This window comes from Marmota monax, unplaced genomic scaffold, assembly GCF_021218885.2.
Source record: "Marmota monax isolate L192 unplaced genomic scaffold, Marmota_monax_Labrador192_F-V1.1 WCK01_AAM20220418_F8-fsc00052, whole genome shotgun sequence".
Taxonomy (NCBI): Eukaryota; Metazoa; Chordata; class Mammalia; order Rodentia; family Sciuridae; genus Marmota; species Marmota monax.
The window spans coordinates 7083223-7100282 of NW_026693473.1; the positions used below are offsets into that span (position 1 = coordinate 7083223).

Below are 17060 nucleotides of genomic sequence, written 5' to 3' on the forward strand. Positions count from 1 at the left end.
ATTTGTTTCTTTTTAAGACAATAATAGTGGTTCCTGGGCTGTGATTGTAATTCAGTGGTAGAGCGCTTGCCTAGTATGTGTGAGGCACTGGGTTCAATTCTCAGAACCACATATAAATAAATTAATTAAGTAAAGGTCCATCGACAACTAAAAACAAATACATTTTAAAAAAATAGTGGTTCTCTATTTTGTTTATTTTTATATTTTTTAATATCTTTATTTTTTTTATTTTTATGTGGTGCTGAGAATCGAATGCTAGGCGAACAAACTACCACTTGAGCCACATCCCCAGCCCCAATGGTTCTCTATTTTTAAAAAATCATTTCTTTTTTGACTTAGCAGTTACCGAAAACTTACTGATGTTGGATTTTCTGATATGTTGAGTATCATCTACTGGAAGGAAATCAGAATGGAGACCAACATCAAACTGGCCAGTAAATTATGAAACTGATTCTTCACTAGCCTTACTTATTTCATTTAAAAATTTGCAGATTTTATTAAGGTACCAAGGTTTTAACTAGTTCTTCCTGGATTGTACCAATACTAGTTGTCTGGACACACAGCATATTCTTCTATTTATAACACATAGTGTTGTTTGTTTTTAATATTCTAATTATTTTTCAGTCCATAGTAATAATGGACTTATTCTCTCTAAAACATCAAAAGCACTTGAAATTGGTTCCCTTGGAAAAAATATATTTGTTTTTGTATGCAAGATCAATAAAATGTTTCATAATTATGTTCAATTCACTTGGAAGATGAGTTTTCTCAGACTTCTTTCTCAAGTGCTCTCATTTGGGGTACATTTAATCCATCTAGTTGAATGGTTTTCTTTCTCTTTACTCTTTAGTTTTCTGAGACCGTGGTCTACTTCTTTTTTATGTAGTGCTGAGGATTGAACCTAGGATTTCATACATGCTAGGCAAGCACTCTACCACTGAACTACATCCTCAGTCCTGACCCTGGTCTACTTCTGTCCTCATCTTCCACTAGTTTTCTGTCCACATTAAATTAGTCATCTGTTTGACCTGACCAGAGAGTCGGCAGGATGCCACACAAGCATGGTTCTTGACCAGAGCGGGTGTCATGTCCCCTTTGATATTAGGTGCTGCCTATCTTCCTCCACCCTGGGGTAAAAGATCCTTACCTCTAAAGCACTGTGGTCTTCCACACTCTTGGAAATGTTCCTGATTAGCCAGGAATTCTATGCCACATACCTCTGACCTCTTTGGACCTTGTGATTAAAAAAAAAAAAAAAAGAAACACGATAAAGTATGACTTGATTATGTTCTTTCCGCCCGCCCTCCCCAACCAGGGATTGGACCCATGGGCACTTAACCACTGAGTCATATCCCCAGCCCTTTTCACTTTTTTAATTTTGAGACAGGGTCTCATTAAGTTGCTGAGGGTGGCTTTGAACTTGTGATCCTTCTGCCTTAGCCTCTCAAGTGGCTGGGGTTATAGTTGTACACCATTGCACTTGACTGATTATATACTATAAAGAGAAAAGAATGATTTTTTTTCTCAAAGAAGAAAAAAGAACAATGAAAAACTGCTAAATACAGTCATGCTTCGCATAAATAAGAGATATATTCTAAGAAACTTGTCATTAGGCAAACATCGTGGAGTACACTTGTACCAACTAAGATAGCTACTATATCACTAAACAATGTAATTTTATGGGACCACTGTCATATATGTGGCTTGTCATTGACATTAACTTCATTTTGTGCACATGATTATAGTTTTTATGGAGACAGTGGTTTCCTTAGCAACTATGAATTCTCAACCACTTCTCTCTAGTGTGTGTTATTTTCTTTAATAGGCTGGTCCTAAAGTAACAAAATTTGTCAGCTTCTTATTCAAGGATATCTGTCAAAGATTTTCTTTTTTCCTTCTCTGTTACTCCCAAACAAAATGAAATATTCAAAATCTGTTAATTGCTTCTAGCCAATTAATATTCTTTTAGGAAATATTTTCTGAAAACCTATTATGTACAAAGCACTGTGAGCGTTACTAAGACAAGGCAAGACTTATGTTCAATTCCAGGCAGTATAAGTGTTACCCATATAAATGTAAAGCAAATGATGTGTGAAAATCTGTCTGTTCTACTGTTGTCTATCCTTTTTTTTCCCCTTTTTTCTACTAGCACTAATTATAGTGAAACTAGACAAATAGCAGTGCATTGGGATGTGAATTTTAGTGGCCCAAGTGCAGACAGAAAATATATGATATAAATGAAGGTCTTTGTTGTTAAATAAAATAGACTTTGTTAGTTACCAGCAAAAACTTGGTTGATGTCTTATTTATCTTTACTTTGAGAACATATGAAAACTAGTCAACAAATTTTAATTCTGACTGGGCACAGTGGCACATGCCTGTAATTCCAATGGCTCCGGAGGCTGAGGCAGGAGGATCACGAGTTCAAAGCCAGCCTCAGCAAAAGCAAGGAACTAAGCAACTCAGTGAGACCCTGTCTCTAAATAAAATACAAAAAAGGGCTAGGGATGTGGCTCAGTGATCAAGTACCCTTGAGTTCAATCCCTAGTACCACCCCCCCACAAAAAAAATTTAATTCTGGGGTTTGGGTTGTAGCTCAGTAATAGAGCACTTGCCTTGTACTTATAAGGCACTGGGTTCAATCCTCAGCACTACATAAAAAATATAAATAAATAAAATAAAGGTATTGTGTCCATCTACAACTAAAAAATATTTTTTTAAAAAAATTTAATTCTGTTAACCAGCTCATCAACAATATTATTTAAGCATGTTTGTATACACAACTGTGTGTTAAGTATTTTAGATCCAAAAGAAGAATTAGACACAATCTCATTTCCTCACAAGGAGACTTTATAATATAGTTGTACATAAAAAATCTATATATGGTAGAAAATGTAAGGAACAATTGAGCCAAGTGCAGAGTGACATAAGCTTAGAAACTCTATTGAGGAATTTAGACTGATTTATTATTATTATTGATTATTATTAGATTGATTATTGTGTAAGCTTCATTAGGGAGAAAAGATCTTTTCACTGGGCATCAAAGGAAGTGAGACAGGATTTATCAAAACAACCTTTCATGACTTGGTTAAGGTCTATCTGCCTTTCTCGAACATGACTTCTGTTTTTTACATTCCCCCACATCAAAAGTATTTGAGCAAATGAGGTCTCTGGAAGTTTAGGCATTCATTATTAGAAATCCTTTGCAAAGTCATGTATCAGAAATATGCTTTGGAAAGTCTGTCATGGTTTCTTACAGTTGTGTGTGAGATTTCTGTAGTAAAGATCGTGTTGACAATCCCTGAAAAGTTGTTGGTTATCAGGCATTTCCAGAGAAGTTCTTTGCCTTCCTATGCTATCCTTCAGGAATGAAATCCTTCCACAAAACTTTTTTCTTTTTCTTTGGTACCAGAAATTGAACCCACGGAGCCACATTTTATTTTTGATACAGGATCTCCCTAAGTTGCTTAGGGCCCCACTGATTTGTTGAGGCTGGCTTTGAACTTGCAGTCCTCCTGCCTCAGGCTTCCAGCCACTGGCATCACAGGCATGTGCCACCATACTGGGTTCCACAAAAATTTTAAAGAATTTAGAAAACTTCATTCTTCATTCAGGAGTAAGGGCAAGAGTTGTGAGATGTTAGAAGCAAACTTTTAGTTGCACAGATCATTTTTATGATCCAAGTTCTATGTTAGGTGCTAATTCTTACATTAAAAATAAATAAATAAATTCAGGCAGAGTTCTTGCTTCTGGGAGCTTACCAGTTAAGAATGCTTGATATTTAGAGAGTGAGAGAGATATTTGAGTCATTATTTTGTGTTTCTGCTCGGTAGGGGTTGTGTCCCTGTAAGCCTTAGGATGCCTACTTTTCTCATTCACTGTTTTACACCAAATCTGAGTTTGTGTTTCCACCTGGATTTGTAACTACTTTGACCTTCTCAGTGCTATGCATAATGTCACTAATTCAGCCTGATTGTGACTTGAATAGAGCCAAATTATAAATTGCGTTTAGAGCTTCACCTGCTCCTTCTCTTGCATAGAATATAGCACCTAGGTGCTATCTTGAGTGCTTAGCTGGCAATACTTTGTCAAGGTTTCCATATTCTTTACCTCTTTCTATTCCATTTCCTATTCTTCTTATCTCTGTTTAGATGCTGACATCAGAAGGTGCACAGCCTCAAACAGCAAACCCTTCATTTCTTCCCAGTCCTTGTAAGTACTTTCTTTCTTTTTTTACTTTTAATAACCTTGGGGTGTGGGTGTAGGGAGAAATAAACCCAATAGATGGGTATGTAAAGTCATTCCAATTCAGGTGGAGGCAAGGTTCAAGTAATGATCTTGCTCGATGGTGATGAACCTACAGGAAGAAAGAGAGTAAAGATTTTTTTTTTTTTTAAATCTAAATGGGGTGGGCTTTTGTGAAGGCAAAGCTTGCAGTGTGAATTATTCTTTCTCTGCTGACTTCTATCCTAGACACTTAGGTCTCAAGAGAGAGATTGATTGTGACTTTTGATCATGAAATCAAGTTGAAAAAGTTCCATACTATAGACCCAGCTATGGTAAATATTAGTTCATTTGGGATGAACAGTAGTCTTTACAGTCTACAAAGCAGATTTACTCACTTTATTTTGCAAATGGACATTGTAGTGTCCATTTTGTAGTTAAGAAACTAAAGTTTAGGGAAAGGCAATACAGAGCCCTTAACTAGTAGTGCCATATAATGCTAGTAAGTGGGATTTGAACCTGAGTCTTAGGACGATAATAAGATCAGTATTTTTTCACTGTGTCCAAAGATGATAAGTGAAGAAGCTGAGCAGACTTGGGGTGCTATGGGCATTTCCTCAGCTGAGAAGTTACTACATTTGATCTCAGATCCTAAAGGGAAGGCTCCCTTTCTTTTGCCTACACTCAGTTTTCTTTATTTTCTCCTTTTCAGTTCCCATTGCTTCCTGCATTCCACTTCTGCTGAGGCGGTGGCTATGGGGCTCCTGAAGCAGTTTGAGGGGATGCAGCTTCCAGCTGCCTCAGAGTTAGAGTGGCTAGTCCCGGAACATGATGCCCCTCAGAAGGTAGGCTCCTCAGCATCTTTCCCTGTCCAGGAGGCTCTGAGCCTTTCTTATCTTGCTCTCCTTTCTCACTTGTTCCCAGTGTGGGATGAACCTGTATTTCCTTCCTTGTTCATTGAAGCCATCTGTTATAAATGTATTGAATGAATGAATGAGTGAGTGAATGGTAGCTTGCCTAGGTTTTCCCTAAATTGTCAAAAATATCAATATAATGGCTCTTTCACTGTTATTATTTCACTTGTTATCACATAACTGTTCACTAATCCCAGAGTTAGAACTCTTGTTTTGTGACCACCTTCAAAACACTTAGAAAAAGTGAATTGTTTGGACTCTTCTTTGCCCTAAAATTGAATCTTTAAGTCATGAAGCATCCTGGCATACATCAGCAAAGGGTAACACCACCCTGGAATGCTGTGTCTGTATTTGCTTCTTGGAACCACAAGGCCCTTGTTTCTCATACCATGCTGTCTTTTAACTATGTTTCTGTCATGTCCATAAAGATCAAGCATATGTGTTCCCTCAGACTGTCATTGTTAGCTCACCTATGCTTTTCTCCTGTAGCTCCTGCCCATCCCTGACTCACTGCCCATCTCACCAGATGATGGGCAGCATGCGGACATTTATAAACTGCGTATCCGCGTTCGTGGCAACCTGGAGTGGGCCCCACCCCGGCCTCAGATAATCTTTAATGTTCATCCAGCACCAACGTGAGTAGTCAGTGACTGTGCACTTTGGAAAAAGATATATTCTCTTTGAATTGTCAGACTGTCATATATATATATATATATATACACACACACACACACCTTTATAAAGGGATATATATATATATATATATATATATATATATATATATATATAAAACTTTATTTTGTTTATTTAGTTTTATGTGGTTCTGGGGATTGAACCCAAGGCCTTACACATGCTAGGCAAGCACTCTACCACTGAGCTACAACTCCAGCCCCCAGAACTGTCTTCCTATCTTCTTATCTCTGCCTCTGGTTATACTTTCCACACAGTTCTGTTCATTTAAAAGCAAGGGAAGAGCCAGGCACCATGGCACATGCTTTTAGTCCTGGTTACTTGAAAGCTGAGGTAGAAGGATGGCTTGAGTGCAGGAGTTCAAAACCAGCCTGGGGGGCTGGCATTGTGGCTCAGTGGTAGAGCATTTGCCTAGCACATGTGAGGCCTGGGTTCAATCCTCAGCACCACATAAAAATAATAAAAGTGTGTGTGTGTATATATATATATATATATATATATATATATATATATATATATATATATATATATATATGGCCTGGGCAACATAGTGAGACTTCTGCCTTAAAAAAAAAAAAAAAAGGAGGAGGAGGAAAAAAATAAAAAGCAAAGGAAGTGTATTATCCATTTTTGTCCTTAAATCCTTACTTTTAAGAATTAATAGTAGGGCTGGGATTGTAGCTCACTTACACATGCCTTACAGTAGCACGTGTAAGGCACTGGGTTCGATTCTCAGCACCACATTAAAAAATAAAATAAAAGTATTGTGTCTATCTATAACTAAAAATATTTTTTAAAAAGAATTGAAAGTAATACATGGGGAAGCTGAGGCAGGAGGATCACAAGTTCAAAGCCAGCCTCAGCAACTTAGTGAGGCCCTAAGCAACTTATCAAGACTCTGTCTCAAAATAAAGTACAAATAAAGGGCTGGGAATGTGGCTTAGTGGTTAAGCACCCCTGGGTTCAATCCCTGGTACCAAAAAAAAAAAAAAAAGTTATCCAGCTGGGTGTGTGGTGCATGCCTGTAATCCCAGTGGCTCAGGAGGCTGAGGCAGGAGGGTTGCAAAGTTCAAAGCCAGCTCAGCAATTTAGCAAGGCTCTGAGCAACTTGGTGAGACTCCTATCTTAAAAAAAAAAAAAGTGCTGGATGTAGCTCAATGGTTAAATGCCCCTGGGCTCAATTGCCGACACCAAAACAAGAGTAATTCTCAGGATTCTTCAGAATCCTCAAGCAGCTACTGTCTTCCAGATCTAACTGGAAATGAGGCCTTTATTCTTTGGAATTCCCAACCTGTTGCCATCCTCCCAAGAGTATTGTGAGCTGTTTTTTCTTCTCTTTTTAAGAAGCTCAGATGCTTCTCTCTTACTGTTCTTTTCCCCTTTACTATTTCTTACCCTTATATTTGTATAGACAGTGTACTTCATTATTGGGAAGAGTCATTGAGACCTAAATCCTACTAGCCTCAGTTTGAATTAGTTTTCCCAATAGGTTCATTTTATCCAGCTTTTAAAAAACAGATGAATTCTCCTCTCTTCCTATACTTAACAAGACCTCTGTCATTGTGCAGCAGCTATCTGCCAATCTCCTTTGCCTTTCCTTAGGAGGAAGATTGCTGTGGCCAAGCAGAATTACCGCTGTGCCGGATGTGGCATCCGGACTGACCCTGGTGAGTTTCTTCTAGTGCATACTGCCTCCAGAGGCTTCACCCTCTCTCACATCTAGGAGAGAGGGAGCCAGTCAGAGGTAGTAAGAGGTGGTAATGGGCAAATTGGGGAGAGAGAAAAAAGGGCCTAAAGTGGGGGGAAATAGGAAAGAATACCGCAATCAGAGGGAAATCATCTCTGGGAGTTAATAAATGGGATGGCAGCAAATTAAAAAGCTTCTGCGTAGCAAAGGAAGCAATTAAGAATGTGAAGAGAGAACCTACAGAATGGGAGAAAATCTTTGTTAACTACTCTTGTGACAGAGGATTAATATCTAGAATATATAGAGAAATCAAAAAACTTCACACCAAAAAAAACCTCAATGAATAATTGGGCAAATTAATTAAAGAAATAATTTTCTAAAGAAACACAAATGGTCAACAAATAAATAAAAAATTTTCAACATCATTAGCAATTAGGGAAAGGCAAATCAAAACTGTACACTGAGATATCAGCTCATACCAATCAGAATGGTAGTCAGCAAGAATACAAACAATAATATATGCTGGAGAGGATGTGGAGAAAAATGAACACTTTTTCACTGTTGGTGAGACCATAAATTAGTTCACTCCTTATGAAATCAGTATGGAGGCTCCTCAAAAGGAAATGAAACCACCATATGACCCAGCTATACCATTCCTCAGTATTTATCATAAAGAATTAAAATCATCATACTATAGTGATACAAGTATACCCATGTTTATGGCAGCACAATTCACAATAGCCAAACTATGGAACCAGCCTAAATGACCATCAACAGATGAATGGATAAAGAAAATGTGGTAGATATACACAATGGAGTTTTATTCAGCCATAAAGATAAATGATATGTCATTTTCAGGAAAATGGATGAACTTGAAAATATTATGTTAAGTGAAATAAGTCAAATTCAGAAGGTCAAGGGTCGTATGTTTTCTCTCACATGTGAATGCTAAAGATGAAAAAGGAAAAGTGAGGAGTGGGTGGATCTCATGAAAATTAAAAGAAGATCAGTAGACTATAGTAAAGGGACCAGGGAATGGGAGAAGGGGAGGAAGTGGGGAAGTACTGGAAAGTGATATTGGCCAAATTATATTGTTATATTTTGTGCATGTACAAATATGTAACAACAAATTCCACCACCATGTACAGCTACAATGCACCAATAAAAAAAAAAAGAAAAAAAATTATCCCTGAGAGTATATTACCAGGCTGTATACTGGAGAAAATTTTAGTTTCAGCTAGATTCTTGGAGGTTGGGTCTTATCAGTTCTGGCAGACTGTTTTCTCAGTGACTTCTAGGATAGGGACCACAGGCCTCACTTGTGGGTTTCTCACAGCTTTGGGGAGTTTTTACAGAGGTGGCTAGAGGCAACTGCTCATCTATTTCTGCCCTTTGAAGGATCAGCAGAGCTGCCTTATCAGCTTGTAGACACATCTGGCTCTTTGACTTTCTGAATTTTGCAGATTATATCAAACGGCTGCGGTACTGTGAGTACTTGGGAAAGTACTTCTGTCAGTGCTGTCATGAGAATGCTCAGATGGTTATCCCTAGCCGGATTCTGCGCAAGTGGGATTTCAGCAAGTACTACATCAGCAATTTCTCTAAGGACCTGCTCATTAAGATATGGAACGATCCTCTCTTCAATGTGCAGGACATTAACAGCACTCTCTATAGAAAGGTCAAGCTGCTCAATCAAGTCCGAGTAAGACTCTTGAAAAGATCACACCATAGATTCTTACCCTTCTCCCTATATCCCCTTTTTCTCTTCATGTAGGGTTTCCCAGGATCACCATACTCCTTTTCATAATGTCAGAGCTGTAGCCATTTTATCATTCATGCTCTGTGTACTTTTTTGGGGGCAGGGGAGTCGGTGCTGGGGATCAAACCCAGGGCTTTATACTTGCCAGGCAAGGGCTCCACCACTGAGCTATATCCCTAGCCCTCTAGTACTTTCTCAATCTCTTCCTATTTCCCAGCTCCATGTCTAGTCAAAGCCTTAACTCTGGCAGTGGCAGCTCTGAAGCTATAGATAACGCTGGGTGGCAAAAGTAGAATTTCTCTCTCCACTGAAAATACTACTGAATAGAAAATAGGGTGGGGAAATATGAATTCCAGAGTTCTCAGTTGCTGCCAACAGTGTTTGTGATTGGGCAGATTGACCTGGCAGAGAGGCCTTCTCTGACTAGAGATCACTTTGAAACAAGTTGTTAAGAGAATACAGTCTGACTCTGGCTGCTACATCTAAAGCTTCCAGAACTCCAGGGTTTAAAGATACTGCTCTTTCTAACAGCCAATTCTCTCCTCTTCTCCACACTTCCCCACCAAAACGTCTTTGTTTCCAGCTGCTGCGGGTCCAGCTGTATCACATGAAGAACATGTTTAAGACATGCCGACTGGCCAAAGAGTAAGTCTTGTGTGGAGGCCAGTCCTCCCAATGAGTTAATTTCTTTGACATGGATGTGTCCTAGTAGTTGATTCTTATGTGAAGAAGAAAAATAGGGGAATTTTGCAGACATGTCCAGAAATGATATACAAGAAGCCACAGCAGTAGCTGTATCTATAATTTCTCTGGAGTGGGGAATATGTGGCCACCACTCTTTGCAAGTTGGTATGGACTATTCTGCAGGAGTTTATAAATAAGTCACTTCTGTCATCCAGATACCTGTTGGTGTGGGAAGGCTAGGTGGCCTGGAACACTGGAAGAATGTTGCCCACTTTCATTAGCTTTTCTTTCTCCCCTTTGAATAGGGATTTTTCTGTACAATGTGACATATAAAATGTTCATTCGCTACCCGCCCCCCCAACTTTCCCTGTAGGCTTCTGGATTCCTTTGACACAGTCCCAGGCCACCTGACAGAGGATCTCCACCTGTATTCCCTGAGTGACCTGACCACAACCAGGAAAGGGGAGCTGGGGCCCCGGCTTGCCGAGCTCACCAGGGCAGGGACTGCCCATGTAGAGCGATGCATGGTGAGAAAGTCTTACTCTAGCATGCAGCTGAGACCTTGCTTTAGGACACAAGGAGCAGGTGGGCCCAGGTTCTTCCTGATTGGCTTCAGAAAGTTGGGATGGCTGAGGACACTCTGAGAGAAACTGAAAAGGATTGCTGTTCTTTAGATTAGTAAACTGCAGTCATCCAACTGTGTAGAACCTAGATTAGAAGAGAAATTGGTTCTGGCAGCTCCTGGGTAGCTAAGAGCAGTCCTCACTAAAGAATTGTTATAAGTGGGAAAAAAAACTCTGGATTAGAATCTGGAGAAGAATTCTGAGTCTTGGCTTTTTTATTTTCAATACTGTAACCAAAAGAAATGATTTTGCTCTCTTTGAGGTAAGCCTCATTTTTTAAATCTCTGCAGTGAATTATATGTATTATCTTTTTCTCTTAGTATTTTTGAAGATTGATGAAATGATTTATATGACACCATTTTATAAATTTTAAGTATTCTACAAGTATGAGTTATTATTGTTCATCCTATACTCAACATGCCAGAAATTCAGAAACTCCATTTTTAGATCTTCCCATCTTGGACTCTCCCCACTTTATGTTCCTGTGGCAGTCCCAGAATGAGAGCTCAAAATGGGATATATGTAGAGACTCCTGTGTCTCTGGGGGTATTGGACTTACTTCACTCCAGATTGACCTGAGACTGGGTATTATTTTTGGGAAACATCCATGTCTTCACATTTTATCTTAATTGACAGTATTCCTATTTCAAAATAAAATCATTAGCCAGACTGTAATACTGATTTTAGGAAGTTCATGATAGCACCATTCCTTCCTCCTCTCTCTCTCTCCATTGAGAAACACTCTAGTGGTAGGAGTGTCTCAAGTCTGTGCCTCTCTTCTCTCCACCTTAAAGTTTTGTCTGTTACAGTCTAGTGCTGGCTCAAGTTTGGCTCTCATGCTAAATCCAGCCCCAATCTCTCCTCTGTAGGAAATAGAATCCCTTACGCCACTCAGTTTTATTTATGCTTTGCCTGTCCTCTCCTTAGAATTCCCCTGTGCCATTCCCTTATTCTGCTATCTATCTCTTTCTTCCTCAGCTCTGCCAAGCCAAGGGCTTTATCTGTGAGTTCTGTCAGAATGAGGAGGATATCATCTTTCCTTTTGAGCTCCATAAATGTCGGACCTGTGAAGGTAAGGGCTGGTGCTAGGAGTGGGGCAAGAAAGACTGAACACAAAGTTAATTTCTTTCCTTTGAGCCATCTCCATTAGCAAGAGTGTGGTTTGATTCAGCAACTCCTATATTTCACCACCAGAACTCTTAGCCCTGGTAGTGGGAAGGGGCTACAGCAATGACTTGCTTCCAGCCTGAAGCAAGTAAAATAATAGAAATTTATTTTTTCTCTCTCTCACCTTTTCAACTTGAACAGAGTGTAAAGCATGTTATCATAAAGCTTGTTTCAAGTCTGGAAGCTGTCCCCGGTGTGAGCGGCTACAGGCGCGGCGGGAGTTGCTGGCCAAGCAGAGCCTGGAGTCCTACATGTCAGACTATGAAGAGGAACCCACTGAAGCCTTGGCTCTAGAAGCCACTGTCCTGGAGACCACATGAAGAAAGCACTTTAAGCCCTCTGTCTAGGGCCTGGGATCACATATAATGCAGAACTGAGCCACTGTTATGAGGACTTTCCCCAGTTGGGGCTTTTTAAAAAATTCATTATCATTGTTTTTTTTTTTATTTTAATAACTTGTCTGACGTCCATGTGTCATCAACCTTTGTTAGGTTGATGGGTCCAGTCTCTTGTGACAGATAATTTGACCAGGTATTTCCATCAGAACTGACATGCGGGTCTTTAGAGCTTCTAGTGCCTCTTGTCAGGGGAATGGACAGTGAAAACCAATTCTTCTGACATCCATGGCCTTCTTCACTAGGATGGGATTGGTTGTAGATGCATCTGATTTCCACTTTTACTTTGTTTTTGTACTGGAGCTTCTGAACCAGGCCTTTCTCAACCAACTCTTCTCCTTTGCTGCTGAAACAAGGGGATAAGTTTTCTCTCTCCCAGTCCTGCAATAGGATCAGACTGTGTCCTAGAGAAGCAGCAGAGAATGGACATTCTCTCCAGTTTGATTGGGTACTCTGGGAGCCAAAGAACAGATCATTACCTTCCCAGAATCCTTAGAGACCTCAAGGAAGCAGCCATCATTTTCCTGTTTGAAATATTCTGAGCATAGATGATGTCACAAGCTAAATTTCTTTATCTACTCTGCTGGGCTAAAGCAAAGAACAGAACTGAGGCTTAGGCCAATCTAATTTGTAGCCTACACCACAAGCATAAATGAGGCTCTGTTACAGAAGGAGCATGTATTTATTTAGAGGAGCTGTTGGCCTCCTCTTAAGTGGTCAGGTCTCCTTAATTAACCTAACTCAAAATGAGTGTAGGTATGATATTTCAAGCTCAGGCAAGTCCCTGATGCCATCCTAAGTGAGGACAGAAACCCCACCCACCATCTTACTAGTGGGTTCCTTGCTGCTCTGTCCTGTTTAGTGGTCATTGTAGTTCTGAATAAAGCCCAACTTCATTCTCTGTCCCCTTCCTGCAACAGGGCTGGGACCCTCTGTGGTAACTGATCTCTTGCCTTATTTTCTTTTCTCAGAGTTGGGGTTAAACATTCCCCCATTGGTAGTATTAGAGAACTTGACAATTTGTGGATGTGAATGTGAATGTTCCTGTGTTCTTGGAATAACAAGAACCTTTCTGCCGATTATGCACTTAACTCTATCTAGCCTGATGATATTCATTAGTTCAGTCATCCTTTTCATATTATAATTTTAACATACTCCCACTCCCCACTTTAATGTGTATTTTGACAGGAAAAGGTCTTGGATGGGACAGGGTATAGGTTCGAGCTATAAGTTGCTATAGTTCCTAACCTCAATGTAAAACACTGGTCAGGGTTGCTTTTCTGAGGGCTGGCAGCTCTGTGAACTAAAGCCCACAGCATTTTTGTTCTGGGACCAACTTCTTCCTGTATACCTGTTTTCCCATGGTTGGTTGCTAGTGGAAAACAAGTGGCTTGGGTACTTCCCCAGGAAACCAAACAGCAAGTTGCACAAGGTTGGTGGAAGCCAATAAGTGCCTGAGCTAAATGTACCAAGGAGTCTCACAAAGAAGTGAAAGGGGTGTTAAGGTAATAGCCAAAGCTGAGGCTCTACCAGAACAAGAGGGAACATGTGGGAATTGGCCCACAGTGTTGATTCCTCTTCCTCAAACTTGGGCTCAGAGGGCTACGTCAGGCTAGAGACCCTGATGCTGTTCTTTGAGTACATGGTGAAGCTCTGAAAGCCAAGCTTTGAAGGACTAGAACTTCCAGGAACTTTGGGAATGACCCTACATAATTGAAGTCTCACTAAGGATTAGGCCCCAGATTTAGGCTGAGAGATTTGTTACGTATGATGAGCTCTACTTCCAGTTTTGGTTTAAGTTTCAAATCCAGCTCCTTGCTCCAAGTCACTACACTGGAGGAGAGAGAGACTCTCTTATTGTCTATCCTGCTTTTTTCATATCAACATAGGATCAAAGCTGAATCCAACAATCTGACATGCTCCTGAGTTTTCACTGTTTTTCTCTACCTTCCTGGCCCCATCCCTTTACATTGTGTGTTTTGGTGGCTTGGACACTATGCTATCATAACTGTCCAAATACTCATTTATTTATTTGAGAGAGGGCAGAGGATAGGATGTTTTGAAAGCACTTTGCAACTTAACAGTATCTGAGAAGCTCCTGCTGATGTGGGGAGAATCTTCTGAATGCACTTAAGAGAGCTTCTTCTAAATAAAGCAGGAGGGGGAAAAGTATTCTTTTCTGTACATAAAGGGGGGGGGAATGTTTACTTACAAGGTGGGGACAAGATTCAAGAAAGTGCAGAAGGCAAACATTTGTCACTTAAATGAGGCCATTACTAACTTTCTTTGCCAAAGTTTTAGAGCTTTTGTTGAATTAAAAGGAGCAAAAATCTAAATAGAGATGTTCTGTGAGTGTACAACTCATGTTTTGAACTGGATTGATATCTACTTGCTATAGTTGTCACACAGTCTGACAGTTCATTGTCATCTTTAATAAACTAAGGAAATAAAATTCTTCCTTTTGTTTGCCTGTCTTGACTATTAGGAAAAGGTATTGAGTGTCTTGCGTTTTTTCCACCAATACTACATCTGTCTTGCTCCTTTTCCACCACAACCACACAAATTCAGATTCTCTTCTCAAATCTCAGTTATCTCAGATCATGCCAATTTCTTCCTAGCCATACATTCATCATATATTTGGGTACCTCCTACATGCCAGTCTCTGTGCTAATCTCTGGGGCCATCACAGGTATTTAAATGGAGATAGTCCCCACTCATAAGAAACTTGAAAGTCTTGTATGTATAATTGGTCCTCTGTGTGTCCACAGATTCAAACAACTTTGGATCAAAAATATTTGGGAAGAAATTACAATAAAAAATACAAAATTTAAAACACTCTTTATTTACACAGCATTTACATTGTGGTGGGTATTTTAAATGATTTAGAGAGAATTTAAAATACTCAGAAGAATGTGTGTACCATACCAAATTCTGTACCATTTTATATAAGGTTATTTGAGTATCTATGGATTTGGATATCCCTGGTGGGGGAGGGGACCCTAGAACCAATTCCCCACAGATACTGAAGGGACAACAATATAAGCTCTACTAAAAACTACAAAGTAAGAGAGAAGATTCTTGTTTTTGTTTTTGTTTTTTGGTACCAGGGATTGAACCTGTGGCACTTTTCCACAGAGCTACAGTCCCTTTCCCACATTTTATTTTTAAATACAGCCCTTTTTCATATTTTATTTAGAGACGGGTTCTTGCTCAGTTGCTTAGGACCTTGCTAAGTTGCTAAGGTTGGCTTTGAACTCAAGATCCTCCTGCCTTAGCCTCCTGAGGCACTGGGATTACAGGTATGTACCACCATGGCTGGCTAAAGATTCTGTTTTTTAAAAATAATGACAAGGGAACCTAATTCAGACTTGAGATAGGTAAAGCCCCTAAGAAAGTGATACTTCACCCAAGTACCAGTGAGGTTTAGGAGTAGAGAGAAAGGGCTTTAGACAGGGACTAGCCATGTGCTTGTCCTAATATAAGAGGAGTCTGGGCAAGAGGGACATATTAACAATTTTGGATTTTATTTTGAGAACATTGGTACAGTAGGCTGATGTTTGTGTGCCCCCAAATTTGTGTTGAACCCTTATCCTGATGTGATGGTATCTGGAGGTGGAGCCTTTGAGAAGCAATTAGTTTAAGGGGGTAGAGCCCTCAAGATGGAATTAGTTCCCCTATAGAATCCAGACAGGTAGATAGCTCCCTCTCCATCATGTGAGGACACAGCAAAAAGACAGATTTCTGTAGAAAGAGGGAGTCCTCACCAAGAACTTAATTCTGCTGGCACTCTGATCTCTAACTCCCAACCTTCAGAAATGTGAGAAACAGATTGTTGTTTAATCCACCCAGCTAATGGTATTTTGTTGCAGCACCTCAAGCTAAAATAATTGGAAAGCCACTGAAGAGTTTGTTCAGAGGAGTGATTGATATAATTAAAATGTCAGCATCTTCTTTGCAGAGTAAAGAGTAAAAGCAGATTGGGGGGGAAGGTGGGATGGGGGGTATGGCGAGGGCTGGTTAGGGAAGAAAAGAAGTACTTTGGATTAGAAAAAGGGGAATGAAGGGAAGGGAGGGAAAATGGGAATAGAAAAGATAGTAGAATGAATCAGACATTACTATCCTATGTGCATATATGGTTGGTTACATGACCAATATAATTCTACATCATGTACAACCAGAAGAATGAGAAGTTATATTCCATGTATGTATAATATGTCAAAATACATTCTACTATCTAGAACAAATAAAAAAGAAATTCAAACTAGTAATGAATACATCAACTAGCATACTTTAAACATTTCACAAGTATACATGTACATCAAAACACCACACTGGTAAAAAAAAAAAAAAAATTCAAACTAGATGCCAACAATGCATCTCTTTACAAATAGGCATAAGGAAGACTTGTGTGTTTCTCCCTTAACTGCCAGAAGCCCTGCAACCACATATCTCTTCTTAAAGAACATTCTGATGAAGTGATAAGCAGAAATGAGATCTGCAGAGGAAAAAAAGGAATGAAAGAGACTTTCTCTCATTCAATATTTTAATTTGTTAATACATCTGTGTGCTTAAATACCCACAAAAAGGTATACAGTGAAAAGTCTCCCTCCCATTTCTGTAGCCCCTGTATGCAGTTTTTGCCTCCCCCCCTTTTCATAGCCATTCTTACTATTTTTTTTAAAAAAGTCATATTTTAGTTATAGGTAGACAAAAATATCTTTATTTTTTATTTTATGTTGGGCTGAGGATTGAACCCAGTGCCTCACACATAGTGGGCAAGCTCTCTACCTCTGAGCCACAACCCCAGCTCATTACTACATTTTTTTTTAACTCTTCCAGAGTTTCCTTGCGTGCGCACACACACACACACATACACATTTCTTATTTGTCATCTTTCTTTAAAAATTGGAAAACTAT

At 39.5% G+C, this 17060-nt stretch overlaps 1 protein-coding gene across 2 annotated transcripts in view; it reads left to right on the forward strand.

The window, feature by feature from the left end:
• Rubcn (rubicon autophagy regulator) overlaps positions 1–14598 on the forward strand; it is a 66416-nt gene extending 51818 nt beyond the window's left edge. For both annotated transcript variants that reach the window (XM_058583540.1, XM_058583539.1), the window contains exons 13-21: positions 4152–4212; positions 4937–5069; positions 5628–5773; positions 7431–7495; positions 8979–9217; positions 9858–9919; positions 10332–10485; positions 11560–11653; positions 11890–14598. In XM_058583540.1, coding sequence (XP_058439523.1) covers positions 4152–4212; positions 4937–5069; positions 5628–5773; positions 7431–7495; positions 8979–9217; positions 9858–9919; positions 10332–10485; positions 11560–11653; positions 11890–12068 — 1133 coding nt within the window. In that variant the 3' untranslated portion in view covers positions 12069–14598. The remainder of the gene's footprint in view (positions 1–4151; positions 4213–4936; positions 5070–5627; positions 5774–7430; positions 7496–8978; positions 9218–9857; positions 9920–10331; positions 10486–11559; positions 11654–11889) is intronic.
• The last annotated feature ends 2462 nt before the right edge of the window (positions 14599–17060 follow it).